The following is a 20269-nucleotide window of genomic DNA, read 5'->3' as shown; positions in this document are numbered from 1 at the left end:
TAGATAGACATCCCTCCAGTCATCTAAGTGATCATGTGATCCAAATCAACTAAACCATGTCCGATCATCACGTGAGATGGAGTAGTTTTCAACGGTGAACATCACTATGTTGATCATATCTACTATATGATTCACGCTCGACCTTTCGGTCTCAGTGTTCCGAGGCCATATCTACATATGCTAGGCTCGTCAAGTTTAACCCGAGTATTCTGCGTGTGCAAAATTGGCTTGCACCCGTTGTATGTGAACGCAGAGCTTATCACACCTGATTATCACGTGGTGTCTCGGCATGACAAGCTGTCGCAACGGTGGATACTCAGGGAGAACACTTATACCTTGAAATTTAGTGAGAGATCATCTTATAATTCTACCGCCGAACAAAGCAAAATAAGATGCATAAAGGATAAACATCACATGCAATCAATATAAGTGATATGATATGGCCATCATCATTTTGTGCCTTTGATCTCCATCTCCAAAGCACCATCATGATCACCATCGTCACCGGCTTGACACCTTGATCTCCATCGAAGCATCGTTGTCGTCTTGCCAACTATTGCTGTCACGACTATCGCTACCGCTTAGTGATAAAGTAAAGCAATTACATGGCGATTGCATTTCATACAATAAAGCAACAACCATAAGGCTCCTGCCAGTTGCCGATAACTGTTACAAAACATGATCATCTCATACAACAATTTATATATCATCACATCTTGACCATATCACATCACAACATGCCCTGCAAAAACAAGTTAGACGCCCTCTACCTGTTGTTGCAAATTTTACGTGGCTGCTACGGGCTTAGCAAGAACCGTTCTTACCTACGCATCAAAAACCACAACGATTCTTCGTCAAGTGTGTTGTTTTAACCTTCAACAAGGACCGAGCGTAGTCACACTTGATTCAACTAAAGTTGGAGAAACAGACACCCACTAGCCACCTGTGTGCGAAGCACGGCGGTAGAACCAGTCTCATGAACGCGGTCATGTAATGTCGGTCTGGGCCGCTTCATCCAACAATACCGCCGAATCAAAGCATGACATGCTGGTAAGCAGTATGACTATTGTCGCCCACAACTCTTTGTGTTCTACTCGTGCATATAACATCTACGCATAGACCTGGCTTGGATGCCACTGTTGGGGAACACAGTATTTCAAAAAAATTCCTACGATCACGCAAGATCTATCTAGGAGATGCATAGCAACGAGCAGGGAGAGTGTGTCCACGTACCCTCATAGACCGAAAGCGGAAGCGTTAAGTAACGCGGTTGATGTAGTCGAACGTCTTCGCGATCCAACCGATCAAGTACCGAATGCACGGCACCTCCGCGGTCTGCACACGTTCAGCTCGGTGACGTCCCTCGAACTCTTGATCCAGCTGAGGTCAAGGGAGAGTTTCGTCAGCACGACGGCGTGATGACGATGATGATGAAGTTACCGACGCAGGGCTTCGCCTAAGCACTACAACGATATGACCGAGGTGGAAACCTATGGAGGGGGGCACCGCACACGGCTAAACAATCAACTTGTGTGTCTATGGGGTGCCCCCCTCCCCCGTATATAAAGGAGTAGAGGAGGGGGAGGGCCGGCCTCATGGGGCCCGCCCAAGGGGGGGATTCCTACTCCTAGTAGGAGTAGGTTCCCCCCTTCCCTAGTTGGAGTAGGAGAAGAAGGAAGAGGGAGAGGGAGAGAAGGAACCCCCCCCCCCAATTTGGATTGGGCTTGGGGGGCGCGCGCCTCCCACTTGGCCGCCTTCTCCTCTCTTCCACCATGGCCCATTAAGGCCCATTAACTCCCTGGGGGGTTCCGGTAACCCCCCGGCACTCCGGAAAATGCCTGAACTCATCCGAAACCTTTCTGGTGTCCAAACATAACCTTCCAATATATCAATCTTCATGTCTCAACCATTTCGAGACTCCTCGTCATGTCCGTGATCACATCCGGGACTCCGAACAACCTTGGGTACATCAAAACACATAAACTCATAATACCGATCGTCGCCGAACGTTAAGCGTGCGGACCCTACGGGTTCGAGAACTATGTAGACATGACCGAGACTCATCTTTGTTCAATAACCAATAGCGGAACCTGGATGTTCGTATTGGCTCCCACATATTCTACGAAGATCTTTATCGGTCGAACCGCATAACAACATACATTGTTCCCTTTTTCATCGTTATGTTACTTGCCCGAGATTCGATCGTCGGTATCTCAATACCTAGTTCAATCTCGTTACCGGCAAGTCTCTTTACTCGTTCTATAATGCATCATCCCGCAACTAACTCATTAGTCACATTGCTTGCAAGGCTTATAGTGATGTGCATTACCGAGAGGGCCCAGAGATACCTCTCCGACAATCGGAGTGACAAATCCTAATCTCGATCTATGCCAACTCAACAAACACCATCGGAGACACCTGTATAGCATCTTTATAATCACCCAGTTACGTTGTGACATTTGATAGCACACTAAGTGTTCCTCCGATATTCGGGAGTTGCATAATCTCATAGTCATAGGAACATGTATAAGTTATGAAGAAAGCAATAGCAGCAAACTAAACGATCATCGCGCTAAGCTAACGGATGGGTCTTGTCGTTCACATCATTCTCTAATGATGTGATCCCGTTAATCAAATTACAACTCATGTCTATGGCTAGGAAACTTAACCATCTTTGATTAACGAGCTAGTCAAGTAGAGGCATACTAGTGACACTCTGTTTGTCTATGTATTCACACATGTACTAAGTTTCCGGTTAATACAATTCTAGCATGAATAATAAACATTTATCATGATATAAGGAAATATAAAAAACAACTTTATTATTGCCTCTAGGGCATATTTCCTTCACTCCACTACTTCCTGGGCATCCGGGTGACCCGCGACGCCACCGGCTTCTCCCTCACGCAATCCTAGTATGCTGAGGACATTCTGGAGCGTGTTGCCATGGACAATTGCAAGGTCGCGCCGACGCCCGTGGACACCAAGACCAAGCTGCCCTCATCTACTGGTCCACGCATCTCCGACCCCACCTCTTACCGGAGCCTCGCCGGCGCTCTCCAGTACCTCACCATCACCCGCCCTGAACTCGCCTACGACGTGCAACAGGTTTGCCTCCACCTGCATGATCCATGGGAGTGCCATATGACACTGCTCAAGCGCGTGCTCCGGTATGTACGCGGGACGACCGAGCTCGGACTTCGCCTCCGTGCATCGCCGTCTCTGGCGCTCCGCGCGTACACGAACGCGGACTGGGAAGGCTGCCCCGACACACAGCGGTCCACTTCCGGCTTCTGCATCTTCCTTGGCAATGCTCCTGTGTCCTGGTCGTCCAAGCACCAAACTACTGTCTCCCGCTCCAGCGCGGAGGCGGAGTACCGCGCCATTGCGAATGCTGTTGCTGAGTGCGTCTGGATCCGCCAGCTGCTCCGCGAGCTTCACTGCACTGTCAACACGGTGTCGCTTGTCTACCGCGACAACATTTCTGCGGTCTACCTCTCCAGCAACCCAGTTCACCATCGGCGCACCAAGCAAATCGAACTGGACATCCATTTCGTTCGTGAGCACGTGGCCCTCGGCGAATTCCGCGTTCTGCACGTCCCGACTCGCCAGCAGTTTGCCGACGTGATGACCAAAGGGCTGCCCTCTGATGTCTTCCGAGAATTCCGATCCAGCTTTTGCGTCTCCAGCACCGACGCCAAGACTGCGGGGGGTGTTAGCATACTGCATTTGTACACTGTATTTGTACCTGTAGACAGGAGTGCGTGTGCGCAGTTTTCCCTGTAAGCGCACGCGCCCACCTCTCCTGATCGTTGGCCGCCCCACGTCTCCATCGTGGCTGCGTGCCCCTCTCTGTAACCTATATGTATGCCCAAGTGCAATAGAACAAGTGCGTTCAATCTCTTCTCCTGAAACATTTAGGATAAATAAAGACAAAATGACCACCAGCACCAAGTCTAAGATTTGAATCTGGGAAAGTGGTTCCACCACAAGGAACTTAGCCAATTGAACTCTCCTAAATAAAAATGCATGCACATAAAGGTAAATTTTTCTGAATATTTTGATATTTATTTGTATTTTTATGAGTGTATATGAATTTGTTATGAATTTTTAAAGTGTTGGTCAAACGATCAAAGGGCACACGGACAACCTCAACCTCAGAGACAAATCAAAGGGCAAAACAAAGCAGAGCCAAAAAATAAGGGCAAACCTGCAGGCTGACACAACTAGAGGCAAAAGTGTAATTCTCCCTTTTTTACTTGACCCCCATCTATCATTTAACCCATGCTTCCTCGAGCAGCCGCAAAGATGAGCCCGTGATTTTAAATCCTTGAGAAAAACATGAAGGAGCCCAGACCATGGAATTGCGGCACAACATATATACATCCTTATCTGGAGCTAGGATGCACCAAACGGGTTTCTTTACGAGAGATAAGTAAAAGAAACAAACTAACTAAGCTCAGTTTCTCAATTTTCACGAAGGACGACATACATAATAGTCAGATTGGTATTACTTTGTGTCTTCAACATACATCAGTGTCATGCATATTCCTTTCGGAGTACATATTATAAGACAATAAGAGATATTAATTATTTATGGTTGAATTTCCCTTCAAGTATAACTCTAATCTATCCTGCAACATTATGAGTTGTGCGCAAGTTTAGTTGAGGACACAATGTTGCAAGCCGCAGAAGATATATTCCATTAGCATTATTTTGAAGACACAATGTTTCCAGAGATATTTCACCTCTTTTCCGTAATTAATCCGTGTTTATGAAAAAAATGATGGAAGGATGGACCTGATACACAAAATTGGACATTATTTCGCAAGCGTTGAGCTAACCAAACCAGCCAAAAATGGTACAGATAAGACACTGACCAACCATCTGACTAAATACCTCATGAAGGTTCTTTGAAAATTGAAATTTGGAATTTGGATAGTATAATTTAAATAGAAGAACCATCTACCATTAACATGAGAATTTACACATTCTTTTCCAAAAAAATAAGACCATGTATATTGTGCCCTGCACACAAAAACAAATCGTGCATACTACAAGTTTTCACATGAATGGAGTTCTACATGATTACATGATAGAAACACAAGTGCGGTAAACTTAATGCAAGCCTCGTATGCACGGGCGTACGTCATCTTATTCACAGCTCGATGCACACATTATAAATTGTCACCATGTGGGGGTTAAAAAATAGGCCAAAATATGAATTACTTGTAGAATAAGAGATAAATTGCCGTGTTCAATGTACAAAATTTTAGATCTTAAGTTTATGTAAAAAAATCTGGATAAGTATATGTAATTTTTTTGCCGATTTTTTTATTAACAGTAAATGATAATTCTGTAATTCCGAAACTGTTAAAGGGCCCGTGAAAATTGTAAAAATAAGAAGGACGCCATGAATAACAGCGTTCATGGTGGACTCTGTTGCTAACAGCGTACACGTCTGGACGCTAATATGGACGGCGTCCAGTCATGCCATTCCATTGGTGCTCCGATTAGGCTCAATCGAGTCGTTTTGCACTTATAGATAGAGGTTTCATGACTTAAAAACCTAATACACATGTAGTGGTCGCTCCTTACCTCGCAGGGTTGTAAGCAAGCTCTAGCACGGGCATCACCAATCATCACAGGAGCAACATCGTCTCATTGGCCGCTCGTCATTAGGATCATTCACTCGTCATTAGGATCATCCACTCGAGCTATGGATGGCGCATGTGAGTTGTTCCAAGTACTCGTTGAATCTTCTTTGTTTGCTATTATGTATAATTTATTCAGTGGTTACAAGGGTACATTGTATAGATGACTTGGTTGTTACTCTTGAGTAATATAATTGGTAATTGGCTAGTTTATGAGAATAGATAAGTCGACCTTGAGTCAGCGTCCGCGCTTTTGCCTCTACATGCTTGTGCACCGCTGCCAGTACTTCTGGGAGCATGGTGTGCCGGCGTCGTAGCTCAATGTGAACCTCCTGTACGGGTGGCACCTCAACCTCGATAGGGTTCCGGTGTCGGCCCTGCTGGCCTCAGGCCACGCGTAGCTGATGAAGATCCACCGCACTCGTGCTCTACTACCGCCGACCTTCACCGCGACCCAACGTACGCGGTGGATTTGCCACCGAGAATGACCAGCGTTGTCGGTAGTGCTTCGAGTGTGCGTTCGATGCACCGCGCTCACTCGCCGCTCAACGCCACCACTGTAGTCGTGGCAGGCGGAGCAGCAGCTGGCAACCTTCCAGCAGGCATTTGGATGGTGGCGCCAATCTACGTCAATCTGACCAAGGAGGAGGACAACGACGACCCTGCCTAGATCTACCACCCGCAGCTAACTGTTTTTATAGTTTTCATTTATTTTTAGATTTAATTAATATAAATAGGACTTTTGTTGGTTGTTTTATTTTTTAGAATTTCCAAAAGCTAGCGCAAATGTGCAATGCTTCCGACCGTTTTGGACGCACCTACGAACCGGCAGACAAAAACGAACACTGGCGTCCACCCAAATGGACAAAGAACGAAGCAAATCTGCGTCAGGCCAAGTTCAACACATGGGACGCTGCTAACAATAGCGTCCAGGTGTGGACGTGGATCATAACAGCGACCAGGCCTGGACGCTACTAATCATTGCGTTCTTCCTATTTTTCAAAATACCAACTTATGGTTACTAGTTTCGGAATTACAGAATTACTATTTATTACGTAAAAAACTCTCACATTTTTTTGACAATGTAAGCATATGTAAACAAATCAGGATAAGTCTTGTTTTTAGGCAATATTAATTCACTAAAAAGGGACTAATGGATTAGACGTGCTGATGGGCCCATATGAAGGCATGAGGTGTGAGCCCAACCGTACTAATAAATGAGCCCATTTGCTGCCTCCTTTTTCCCTGGCCCGGCCGGCCATCTAGGCCCGTGCTATAACCGGTCCCACTTGCAGACACTGCTTCAGCCTCCGTATTAAACCCTAGTACTACCCGTCATCCGCCGCCGTCGCATATAACCTCTCCCGCTAATTCCTTTATCTCTCTTCACGAATTTCCGGCGGCGGCGGCGAGCTCGCGACCTGAAGCAGAAGGAGAAGACGCGTCGATCCCTCGTTGCCTCGCCCCACCATGGTATGCCTTCTCCTCCGTCTCCCCTCACCTGGCATTTCCATGGCTGTCGAGTTAGCGGGACGGATTCGCTGTGCGGACGCTAGTTCAGTGGGGGAAATCCTGCGTGATGTGCTGCTGCTGTTTGTGATCTAAGTCGTTCTGCTATTTGTATGGAACTGCTGCGGTATCATTCGGTGCTGGCGTCTGATGGAGCTGTAGCTCTGCGATCTACAGTAGGTGCCTAGAGATTGGAACTGTAACCTGGTGCTTTGATTTTTAACAGCTGAACTGGTAGAGAAATTTCAAGTTAGTAGTGGACGAACGTTTACTGTGGGTTGTAGGTGATGATCTTGGTGGTGAACTGTCTGTGTGTGTGTTTCAAAAGATTTGGGGAGCTCATATTGGTTGGGGTTAAATCTGGTTTTTCGTTCACAAACATTCCCAAGAGCCGCAGTCTTTTACTAATTTATACACACTTGCCGTTCACACTTAGATGATTACGGAAGAGGCTAAGATTTAACTTAAGCTCATTTGATCCTTTTGTTTACTTGCTGAGAATACTGCATTGGCAGATTTTGGAAGAATTCTCAGTATGCTGCTTTGATTAGTTACATAGTGTCTGCCCATACGCATTTCCACTCTAGTTTTAGTTGTCATCACACAGCCACATGACAAGTTTTTGCATTAAATTAGTTACACTCAACTTGGAATATAGTAGTGTAAGTGAATACAATTTTGCAGTTAATACCTTTTCTATTTAATTGATGAGAGTTCTGCATTTGGCAGGGTGTAGGTTCAATTCGTAGTATGCTTCGTTGATTAGTTACAGGTTCAAGTTTCTGTTATACAGTTTCCACTTAGTTTTAGTTGTCATTGCGCAGTTGCATGACAGGTTTATTGCACGAAATTTGTTATACCCAACATAGAATGTTGCTACTGGAAATTTAATTGAATGCTGTTGTGCAATTATGTCAAGTATGTACTCAGCTAAATCTGATTTGCCTTGCTAGTCGAAGAGGAAAACCAGGGAGCCTAAGGAGGAGAATGTTACTCTTGGACCTGCTGTCCGTGAAGGGGAGCATGTCTTCGGAGTTGCTCATGTCTTTGCATCATTCAATGACACATTCATCGTATGTACTGGTTTGCCTATTACATGCTTTATTATGGTCGTCACGGTCATGTGCTGCTCGGTTTCTTACTGGTGTTAGCCTCCATCTGCAGCACGTCACTGACTTGTCTGGGAGAGAGACCCTTGTTCGTATTACTGGTATGCTCTGTACTTAAATTTTCTTTTAGTGGTTGAGCTATATTTTTATGTTTTAAAAATAAATCTGATTGGCCCCTAATTAATGCAGGTGGAATGAAGGTCAAGGCTGATCGTGATGAGTCATCACCATATGCAGCTATGCTCGCTTCTCAAGATGTTGCGACGCGTTGCAAGGTTTGTATGGGCTTTCATTGGACTATTTTCTGTTTGGGTGCCTACAGGATTCTGATATATTTTGTGCTTGCGCTTCCAGGAACTTGGCATCACTGCTTTGCACATTAAGCTCCGTGCCACTGGAGGCAACAAGACCAAGACTCCTGGACCTGGTGCTCAATCCGCTCTCAGGGCACTCGCTCGTTCTGGCATGAAAATTGGACGCATTGGTAAATTCTGGCATCCGCTGCATATATGCAAATGAAGAATACATATCTTGTTACCCCCCTTCATGGACAGCGGGTCCAAGAGTACTTTGTTGTTTCATTGTGGTGTCACCCTTATTGGGCATAGAACTAATGATGGTATGTCTCATTCTCTTTGCAGAGGACGTGACCCCTGTTCCCACTGACAGCACTCGCAGAAAGGGCGGCAGGAGAGGAAGGAGGCTGTAGACACCTTCTTTTTCATCGTCTCTCATGGTCGTCATCAAGAATTTGCAGTTTGAGTAGCCTTATTATAGATCCTATGTAGTCGCCCGTCAGTTTACTCTGAGTTCAGAATATTTGACTGTCGCTTAATTCAGAGCTGTGCTTCACTTCAGATCATCTCTGGTCGTGTATTTATGCCAAAGTATTAGTCCGCACATGCCTTTATTATGGTTTCTGATAAGTAATACTGCTGGAATGCCAACGATCTCATTCAGGAACCATCATATTGCATTTGTCATTGATCATAACGGAAAAGAATCTGAGCAGAGAGACGCATTGCCTTCTGAAAAGGAGCAAATAGTCTCCCGGCTTTGAAAAGGAGCAGTGAAAGATAGCTTTGGAAAGCAGTACTAGAAAGCAAGCATGGCGTATCCAAACAATGCCACGAACGAGCCGGCGAGGCCTGCCACCGTGAGACCGGCGCCGCTGGCGGCTCCAGGAGGCGCGTCCTTGGCCGGCGTTGAGTTACCCGCCGGAGCATTTGGGGCTGCTGGGGAGTTTGGCGGCGCGCCACCCGAGGGAGAAGACGGCGGGGTCGTTGCTGTTGCTGCAGGCGACCCTTGGCTGGGCGTGGGAGCGCCCTTGGCGGCGGCGGCGACCATGACGATGAGCTTCTCGTTGGCGCGGCAGTTGGCGTCGACGCCGCTGATGAAGAAGAAGGCGCCGGCGCGGTCGAGGTCGAAGACGGTGTTGCCGTCGGTGAACTGCTTGTCGTAGGTGTTGGTGTTGCAGGCGTTGTAGTCGGCCGGCGCCACCAGCAGCACCGAGTCCTTGTCCTTGGGGTACACGAACACTGCACGCGACGCATGCATGCATGAACCACACACGCACATCAAAATCACGTCGCCGAAGTTCAAATGAAATGCAAACTTGGATCGATCGTCCAGGTCGGTCGTGCAGTTACGTACCGAGCTGGTCGCCGACCTGGAAGGTGGTCTTCTCGGCCCAGGTGTTGTAGGACTCGGCGCCGGCGCCGGGCACGCCCCATCCGCTGTCGCCGCCGACGTTGTACTGCGCCGCGCCGGCCACCGCCGCCATGAGGGCGGCGCAGGCGAGCACCAGGCCACAGGATCTATGGTTCGACATGGCTAGCTACAAAGTACTACAAACTACACTCTAGATGCTTGTATTGTGTCGAGAGATCGGGTACGTATTTGTAGCCGTAGGCACATGCATGCCGCGTACGTGAGCTGATCGAGCAGGCTGGCTTTACACGCTGTGGGGTGCCTTGCTTTTGGCGGTCGCCTCAAGCTACGTATTACTCCCTCCGTTTGGAATCACTTGTATCAAAATAGATGTATTTAGAATTAAAATATATTTAAATACATTCATTTCTGTGACAAGTAATTTTGAACGGAGAGAGTACGTAGAGGAGGCATGCACGTGCCGGTGGTCTGTCTCTTTTTCGTGCGGCGCGCCCCTGTGCCACCCCATTGCGACTGCGTGCGTGCGTGCTGTGTGCCTTTTGAGTTTCGAATCGATGCTTTGCCGGTTGCACCCGGAATATCGGCGTCGTGGCTTAGCTTGTGAACGTTGGGATCCACGCGACGTGATACCTGGCTGGTGCCATTGGTCGGGTCAGGTGTAACGGTTTGTAGTTTTGCACCCCCGGTGTTTTTTTCTAACACAGTATAGACGCAAGCGCTCATATGCACGCGCATACACTCACCCCTATGAATGCACACACGCACACCCTACCCCTATTAGCACCTCCGAAAGACTGAGCCTGCATATTTATCTTGAAATTTACGAAGTCACCGTAGGCGCATCGTCGTCGACGGGAACATCTTCTCCCATTGAATGCGCATCGCCGGATATCCTGAAATAAATCCAGGAATAAATGCGAGCACCAGGATTTGAACCCTGGGGGCTGGGGATACCACAGTCCCTCTAACCATCCAACCACAGGTTGGTTCGCACACCCCCTGGTGTTAATGGTGACTTGGTGATTTTTTTCTTTGCGAAAATAATTCTTGCATTATGCGAAGTTTCGTTTACATCTCCTAAGACCTCTTCCGGACCAGAGCCTAGCCAAACAACAATTCGACATTGCAACCTACCAAAATTAGCTATGAAGTAACTAGCCCTATTACAGTTCCGACGAGAGTTTCCAGCTCCTTCTCTTATCTTGGTTGTTATAAGGGAGAGAGCAGATTGGTGGAATAGTTTGATGTATTGCTTGAGCCTCGTGGGCATATATATAGGATTACATGATCTACTCGGAGTACAAGGCAAGCCAGAATAATTCCTAGTCTAACCTATGTTTCCTAATACAATCACGTTACTCAACATCCCCCCGCAGTCACAATGGTAGCGACGCAGACGATGAGACGGGAGAAGAATCCGAAGGCAAGCCGACGGACCCCCCCCCCCCCCAGTCGTAACGGTCGACGCATCGCGGAGTCGTGGCTGGAGGGGCAACCGACGAGGTTGGTCAAGCAAGGCGGCAGCCCTTTGTGCCGTTTGTCGATATAGCCGAGAACGTATGTGGTGGAGCCGTGGTTGAGATAGCCGTGCGAAGAATGTCGTGCTCGATGTCGAGTCGGGGTAGCCGGTGTCGAGGAAGTCACTGTGGAGCCGCGGGCGCAATGGGGCGCCGAGTTAGCATGGGCGCAGTGGTGTCGAAGTACTGGTGCGTCGGGGAGAAGACGGTGTTGACGAGGCGTCGTGCTGGGGTTGCCAAACCCGGGGACACGTCGTAGATGAAGGCACGCGTCGGTGTTGCCAACACCGCAACACCGGGCATGCGTACACTGGGACCTGCACGAGGTGTATGCCATGTCGGAGAAGTCGGAGAGGCCAGCAGAGAAGGACTCGACGACAGTTGCGGCGCCAATTAGCGCGGGGCTGATGTCGCCCACGGTTGTCGGAGTAGACGAAGTGGCCTGGGTAGATGACGACGACGCTAGCGACGAGCTGGTGCTAGACGAAGACGAACGGGGTGGACGGGCCGCTGCGGCGGCTACTGGGGTAGCGGCGGTGGCGGCCGAAGAAGAGCGGCGGCAGCGGCCTAACAGCGGGGGCGGCTAGGTTAGGAGCGCGGCGGCGATGCTCGAATGAGGCGAAGAACTCGACAGTATGACGAAGACCGACGTGGACGGTGGCATTCCCGCGCCAAGGGAGGCGGCGGGGCGCATACCACGAGAAGTCGACGCGCAGCGACGGCGGTGGACCGCGGGCCACGGCGCTATGGCCCGAAGGGGCGACACAGCGGCGGCGGGCGGGTCAGGGCGACGGCGGAAGACCTCGGGGCGGTCGCAGGGACCGCGGGCCGCGACGCTACAGCCCGAAGGGGCGGCGCAGCGGCGGAGCGCAGGTCGGTGCAACCGCAGGGACGGCCTTGGGACGGCGGTGTGGATCGCGTGCCACGCTCGCTACGGCCCGACATGGCAACACAGCGGCAGCGCAATGGTCGGTGCAGCCACGGGGACGGCCTGGAGCGGTCGGCCCCGGGGAGGCGGTGGACCGCGGGCCGCGGCACTACGGCCAAGGGGCGACGCAGCGGTGACATGGGTCGGTGCAGCCGGGAGAAGAACAACTGGGCGGCGGCGCTGCGGCCCGATGGGGCGACGCAGCGGCAGCCCGTTGCTCGATCGGTAGAGGGGGCGCTAAACTCGGGACAGTCTTCACGGGGCCTGCGAAGGCGCGCGCAACCGACGGGCCAGGTCGGTCGCACGGCGTAGATGAGACGGATTGCGGTGGTGGGCGGGTGATCAATCCGATCGCGCGCGAGGTCGGGGACGCCGCTCGGTGGAGACAGGGTGGCGGCAGAGTCCAAGATGAAGCCGACGACGATGGACGGCGGGGGACGACGTGCGGACGAGCGCGTCAGCACCGGCAGCCGGGCCACCAAAGCAGTGCCGGTGCCCGGGCAGCGAGGCCCGAGCAACCAATGGAGCAACGACGCCCGAGCTTGAGGCAGCCGACGGGTCTGACGCAACCGGGAACGAGGCCGGCGAGGCAACCCGTAGGGCCGCCGTGCAGACACGGCGGAGGCGAGTGGCGTGGATCGATTGGCGGACCAACGCGCGAGCGGCGACTATGATTGGTCGCCGCATGGCGCGAGGCCGCCGGGTGGAGGTGTGCTACCTCTTGAGCTTGCGTTGGTTTTTTCCTTGAAGAGGAAAGGGTGATGCAGCAAAGTAGTGTAAGTATTTCCCTCAGTTTTTGAGAACCAAGTTATCAATCCAGTAGGAGGTTACACGCAAGTCGCCTTGTACCTGCACAAACAAATAAGAACCTTGCAACCAACACGATAAAGGGTTGTCAATCCCTTCACGGCCACTTGCAAAAGTGAGATCTGATAGAGATAATAAGATAAATATTTTTGGTATTTTTATGATATAGATTGATAGTAAAGATTGGAAAGTAAAAATAGATTGGAAACTTATATGATAGAAAATAGACCCGGGGGCCATAGATTTCACTAGTGGATTCTCTCAAGATAGCATAAGTATTACGGTGGGTGAACAAATTACTGTCGAGCAATTAATAGAAAAGCGCATAGTTATGAGAATATCTAGGCATGATCATGTATATAGGCATCACGTCCGTGACAAGTAGACCGAAACGATTCTGCATCTACTACTATTACTCCACACATCGGCCGCTATCCAGCATGCATCTAGAGTATTAAGTTCATAAGAACAGAGTAACGCATTAGGCAAGATGACATGATGTAGAGGGATAAACTCAAGCAATATGATATAAAACCCATCTTTTTATCCTCGATGGCAACAATACAATACGCGCCTTGCTGCCCCTGCTGTCACTGGAAAAGGACACCGCAAAATTGAACCCAAAGCTAAGCACTTCTCCCATTGCAAGAAAGATCAATCTAGTAGGCCAAACCAAACTGATAATTCGAAGAGACTTGCAAAGATAACCAATCACACATAAAAGAATTCAGAGGAGATTCAAATATTGTTCATAGATAATCTTGATCATAAACCCACAATTCATTGGATCTCGACAAACACACCGCAAAAAGAATTACATCGAATAGATCTCCAAGAGAATCGAGGAGAACTTTGTATTGAGATCCAAAGAGAGAGAAGAAGCCATCTAGCTAATAACTATGGACCCGAAGGTCTGTGGTAAACTACTCACACATCATCGGAGAGGCTAGGGTGTTGATGTAGAAGCCCTCCGTGATCGATTCCCCCTCCGGCGGAGCGCCGACAAAGGCTCCAAGATGGGATCTCACGGGTACAGAAGGTTGCGGCGGTGGAAATAGGGTTTCGTGGTGCTCCTGGATGTTCTCGGGGTATATGGGTACATATAGGAGGAAGAAGTAGGTCGGTGGAGCTGCAAGGGGCCCACGAGGGTGGGGGCGCGCCCAGGGGGGCCGGCGCGCCTCCCTGCCTCGTGGCCTCCTCGCTTCTATCTTGACGCCCACTCCAAGTCTCCTGGATCACGTTTCTTCCAAAAATAACTCTCCGGAAGGTTTCATTCCGTTTGGACTCCGTTTGATATTCCTTTTCTGCGAAACACTGAAATAGGCAAAAAACAGCAATTTGCACTGGGCCTTCGGTTAATAGGTTAGTCCCAAAAATAATATAAAAGTGCTTAGTAAAGCCCATTAAACATCCAAAACAGATAATATAATAGCATGGAAGAATAAAAAATTATAGATACGTTGGAGACGTATCAAGCATCCCCAAGCTTAATTCCTGCTCGTCCTCGAGTAGGTAAATGATAAAAACAGAATTTTTGATGTGGAATGCTACCTAGCATATTTCTCAATGTAATTTTCTTTATTGTGGCATGAATGTGAATGTTCAGATCCGAAAGATTCAAGACAAAGGTTTAATATTGACATGAAAATAATAATACTTCAAGCATACTAACAAAGCAATCATGTCTTCTCAAAATAACATGGCCAAAGAAAGTTATCCCTACAAAATCATATAGTCTGGCTATGCTCTATCTTCATCACACAAAGTATTTAATCATGCACAACCCCGATGATAAGCCAAGCAATTGTTTCATACTTTTGATGTTCTCAAACTTTTTCAATCTTCACGCAATACATAAGCATGAGCCATGGACATAGCACTATATGTGGAATAGAATGGTGGTTGTGGAGAAGACAAAAAGGAGAAGATAGTCTCCAATCAACTAGGCGTATCAACGGGCTATGGAGATGCCCATTAATAGATATCAATGTGAGTGAATAGGGATTGCCATGCAACGTATGCACTAGAGCTATAAGTGTATGAAAGCTCAACAAAAGAAACTAAGTGGGTGTGCATCCAACTCGCTTGCTCACGAAGACCTAGGGCATTTTGAGGAAGCCCATCATTGGAATATACAAGCCAAGTTCTATAATGTAAAATTCCCACTAGTATATGAAAGTTACAACATAGGAGATTCTCTATCATGAAGATCATGGTGCTACTTTGAAGCACAAGTGTGGCAAAAGGATAGTAACATTGTCCCTTCTCTCTTTCTCTCTCTTTTTTTTTATTTTTTTTATTTGGGCCTTTCTCTTTTTTTATGGCCTCTTTTTTTTTCGTCCGGAGTCTCATCCCGACTTGTGGGGGAATCATAGTCTCCATCATCCTTTTCTCACTTGGGACAATGCTCTAATACTGATGATCATCACACTTTTATTTACTTACAACTCAATACTTAGAACAAAATATGACTATGCCTCCGGCGGTGTACCGGGATATGCAATGAATCAAGAGTGACATGTATGAAAGATTTATAAAGGTGGCTTTGCCACAAATACGATGTCCACTACATGATCATGCAAAGCAATATGACAATGATGAAGCGTGTCATAATAAACGGAACCGTGGTAAGTTGCATGGCAATATATCTCGGAATGGCTATGGAAATGCCATAATAGGTAGGTATGGTGGCTGTTTTGAGGAATGTATATGGTGGGTGTATGATACCGGCGAAAGGTGCGCCGATTAAAGAGGCTAGCAATGGTGAAAGGGTGAGAGTGCGTATAATCCATGGACTCAACATTAGTCATAAAAAACTCACATACTTATTGCAAAAACCTATTAGTTATCCAAACGAAGTACTACGCGCATGCTCCTAGGGGGATAGATTGGTAGGAAAAGACCATCGCTCGTCCCCGACCGCCACTCATAAGGAAGACATTCAATAAATAAATCATGCTTCGACTTCATCACATAACGGTTCACCATACGTGCATGCTACGGGAATCACAAACTTTAGAACAAGTATTTCTCAAATTCACAACTACTCAACTAGCATGACTCTAATATCACCATCTTCATATCTCAAAACAATTATCAAGTATCAAACTTCTCATAATATTCAATGCACTTTATATGATAGTTTTTATTATACCCATCTTGGATGTTCATCATATTAGGACTAATTTTATAGCCAAAGCAACTACCATGCTGTTCTAAAAGACTCTCAAAATAATACAAGTGAAGCATGAGAGATCAATAATTTCGGTAAAATAAACCACCACCGTCCTCTAAAAGATATAAGCGAAGCACTAGAGCAAAATTATCTAGCTCAAAAGATATAAGTGAAGCACATAGAGTATTCTAATAAATTCCGATTCATGTGTGTCTCTCCCAAAAGGTGTGTACAGCAAGGATGATTGTGGTAAACTAAAAAGCAAAGACTCAAATCATACAAGACGCTCCAAGCAAAACACATATCACGTGGTGAATAAAAATATAGCATCAAGTAAAGTTACCGATGGACGAAGACGAAAGAGGGGATGCCTTCCGAGGCATCCCCAAGCTTGGCCTTTTGGTTGTACTTGAATTTTACCTTGGGGTGCCTTGGGCATCCACAAGCTTAGGCTCTTTCCACTCCTTATTCCAAAATCCATCAAATCTTTACCCAAAACTTGAAAACTTCACAACACAAAACTCAACAGAAAAATCTCATGAGCTCCGTTAGCGAAAGAAAACAAACCACCACTTCAAGGTACTGTAATGAACTCATTCTTTATTTATATTGGTGTTAAACCTACTGTATTCCAACTTCTCTATGGTTTATACCCTCCGATACTAGCCATAGATTCATCAAAATAAGCAAACAACACACGAAAAACAGAATCTGTCAAAAACAGAATAGTCTGTAGTAATCTGTATCAAACGTATACTTCTGGAACTCCAAAAATTCTGAAATAAATTGCTGGACGTGAGGAATTTTTCTATTAATCATCTGAAAAAATAATAAACCTAATAGCACTCTCCAGTAAAAAATGGAAGCTAATCTCGTGAGCGCTAAAGTTTCTGTTTTTTACAGAAAGATCATAAAGACTTCACCCAAGTCTTCCCAAAGGTTCTACTTGGCACAAACACTAATTAAAACATGAAAACACATCTAAACAGAAGCTAGATGAATTATTTATTGCTAAACAGAACCAAAAAGAAAGAAACAAAAATAAAATTGGGTTGCCTCCCAACAAGCGCTATCGTTTAACGCCCCTAGCTAGGCAAAAAGGCAAGGATAGATCTAGGTATTATCATCTTTGGTATGCAATTATTCAATAGAACACTTATAACCCTTAGGAGTTTCCTTCTTTTTATTAATGATCAAACTCCTAGGCAAGAAATCGAGAAAATCATTTGTAGCAAAAGGTTCCTTAATGATAGCGAGAAAGTTGGGGTGAACACTTATGGATTTGAGATCCGCATTTTCCTTACTAGAAGTTTCACCCTTATTTTTAGGAACATACATAAGTTTGGCAATTTTAGCATTAGGAGGTTTTGGAGTATTTTCACGGAAGAAAAGGCAGACCCTAAGTTGGTAATAATATCTTCAAATTTATCAATTCTTGTGGAATCTTGATCTATCTTTTCGTTAACTATGGGTTCCTTTTCTTTAAAAAAATTCAGAGTAACTCCTACCTTAGATCCATATTGGGTAATTTGGTTGTGGATCTTTTTATCCAAATTTTCAATCAACTCTACAGTGGCAACTTTATTTTAAATAATTTCAAGCCTTTGCATCATATGCTCCAAAGTTAAAATAGTTCCATTAACCAAAAGAGGTGGTGGGCCAAACAAATCTATCATAGCATTATAAGAATCAAAAGTATGGCTACCCAAGAAAATTCCCTCCGGTAATGGTATCAGGAATATATCTGTTCCAAGGAGTGATGCCTACATAAAAATTGCGAAGAAGAACGGAACTAGATTGCTTCCTAGTAGATCCATTATGAGCATTGCAAATTCTATGCCAAGCATCTTTTAGATTTTCTCCCTCCCTTTGTTTAAAATTAAGAACTTCATGATCGGGAGTACTAACAATGATAGAAGGACTAGCCATGACGACACACGGTGATACAAGAAGCAAGCGAAAAGAGACGAGCGAAGAAAAAGAGGGCGAATAAAACGGCAAGAGTGAAGTGGGGGAGAGGAAAACGAGAGGCAAATGACAAATAATGTAATGCGAGGGATAAGAGTTGTGATGGGTACTTGGTATGTCTTGACTTGACTTGGCAACTACGCCAGAAATGGCTAGTTGCCGGGAGATCAAATCTTGACTTGACTTGGCGTAAGCCTCCCCGGCAACGACGCCAGAAATCCTTCTTGCTACCTCTTGAGCTTGCGTTGCTTTCTCCCTTGAAGAGGAAAGGGTGATGCAGCAAAGTAGCGTAAGTATTTCCCTCAGTTTTTGAGAACCAAGGTATCAATCCAGTAGGAGGTTACACGCAAGTCGCCTTGTACATGCACAAACAAATAAGAACCTTGCAACCAACGCGATAAAGGGGTTGTCAATCCCTTCACGGCCACTTGCAAAAGTGAGATCTGATAGAGATAATAAGATAAATATTTTTGGTATTTTTATGATATAGATTGAAAGTAAAGATTGAAAAGTAAAATTAGATTGGAAACTTATATGATAGAAAATAGATCCGGGGCCATAGGTTTCACTAGTGGCTTCTCTCAAGATAGCATAAGTATTACGGTGGGTGAACAAATTACTGTCGAGCAATTAATAGAAAAGCGCATAGTTATGAGAATATCTAGGCATGATCATGTATATAGGCATCACGTCCGCGACAAGTAGACCGAAACGATTCTGCATCTACTACTATTACTCCATCCATCGACCGCTATCCAGCATGCATCTAGAGTATTAAGTTCATAAGAGCAGAGTAACGCATTAGGCAAGATGACATGATGTAGAGGGATAAACTCACGCAATATGATATAAACCCCATCTTTTTATCCTCGATGGCAACAATATAATACACGCCTTGCTGCCCCTGCTGTCACTGGGAAAGGACACCGCAAGATTGAACCCAAAGCTAAGCACTTCTCCCATTGCAAGAAAGATCAATCTAGTAGGCCAAACCAAACTGATAATTCAAAGAGACTTGCAAAGATATCAAATAATGCATATAAGAATTCAGAGAAGATTCAAATATTGTTCATAGATAATCTTGATCATATACCCACAATTCATCGGATCTCGACAAACACACCGCAAAAAGAATTACATCGAATAGATCTCCATGAGAATCGAGGAGAACTTTGTATTGAGATCCAAAGAGAGAGAAGAAGCCATCTAGCTAATAACTATGGACCCGAAGGTCTGTGGTAAACTACTCACACATCATCGGAGAGGCTAGGGTGTTGATGTAGAAGCCCTCCGTGATCGATTCCCCCTTCGGCGGAGCGCCGGAAAAGGCCCCAAGATGGGATCTCACGGGTACAGAAGGTTGCGGCGGTGAAAATAGGGTTTCGTGGTGCTCCTGGATGTTTTCGGGGTATATGGATATATATAGGAGGAAGAAGTAGGTCGGTGGAGCTGCGAGGGGTCCACGAGGGTGGGGGCGCGCCCAGGGGGGGCAGGCGCGCCTCCCTGCCTCGTGGCCTCCTCGCTTCTATCTTGACGTCCACTCCAAGTCTCCTGGATCACGTTTGTTCCAAAAATAACTCTCCGGAAGGTTTCATTCCGTTTGGACTCCGTTTGATATTACTTTTCTGCGAAACACTGAAATAGGCAAAAAAACAGCAATTTGCACTGGGCCTTCGGTTAATAGGTTAGTCCCAAAAATAATATAAAAGTGCTTAGTAAAGCCCATTAAACATCCAAAAGAGATAATATAATAGCATGGAACAATCAAAAATTATAGATATGTTGAAGACGTATCAAGGTGATGCAGGTGTCCCGGTCAGAGAGGGCGGAGACGGTCGGCGTAGATCGATGGGCGGGCCGGCGCGCGGACGACGGCCGTGAGGGGCCGCCTGTCGCACGAGGCCGCCGGGTCGGTGAAGAGGTCGGCCGGT

General features: G+C 46.6%; 2 protein-coding genes across 2 annotated transcripts; one reads left to right on the top strand and one right to left on the bottom strand.

The window, feature by feature from the left end:
- The first annotated feature begins 6919 nt into the window (after positions 1-6919).
- On the top strand, positions 6920-9182 carry LOC123143951 (40S ribosomal protein S14-3). Its single transcript, XM_044562942.1, has 6 exons — positions 6920-7127; positions 8117-8236; positions 8328-8373; positions 8462-8547; positions 8627-8756; positions 8914-9182. Exons 1-6 carry the CDS (start codon positions 7125-7127, stop codon positions 8979-8981), a joined length of 453 nt encoding a protein of 150 aa, XP_044418877.1. The 5' UTR covers positions 6920-7124; the 3' UTR covers positions 8982-9182.
- A 42-nt stretch (positions 9183-9224) lies between these two features.
- On the bottom strand, positions 9225-10129 carry LOC123143950 (early nodulin-like protein 1). The gene is made up of 2 exons (XM_044562941.1): positions 9926-10129; positions 9225-9810 (listed from the first exon to the last, which is right to left on the bottom strand). The coding sequence occupies exons 1-2, from the start codon at positions 10101-10103 to the stop codon at positions 9368-9370; spliced, it is 621 nt and encodes a 206-aa protein (XP_044418876.1). The 5' UTR covers positions 10104-10129; the 3' UTR covers positions 9225-9367.
- Positions 10130-20269: the final 10140 nt, after the last annotated feature.

This window comes from Triticum aestivum, chromosome 6D (assembly GCF_018294505.1).
Source record: "Triticum aestivum cultivar Chinese Spring chromosome 6D, IWGSC CS RefSeq v2.1, whole genome shotgun sequence".
Classification (NCBI taxonomy): domain Eukaryota; kingdom Viridiplantae; phylum Streptophyta; class Magnoliopsida; order Poales; family Poaceae; genus Triticum; species Triticum aestivum.
Note: the sequence above shows the minus strand (reverse complement) of the source record. Positions and strands in the feature narration are given on the sequence as shown.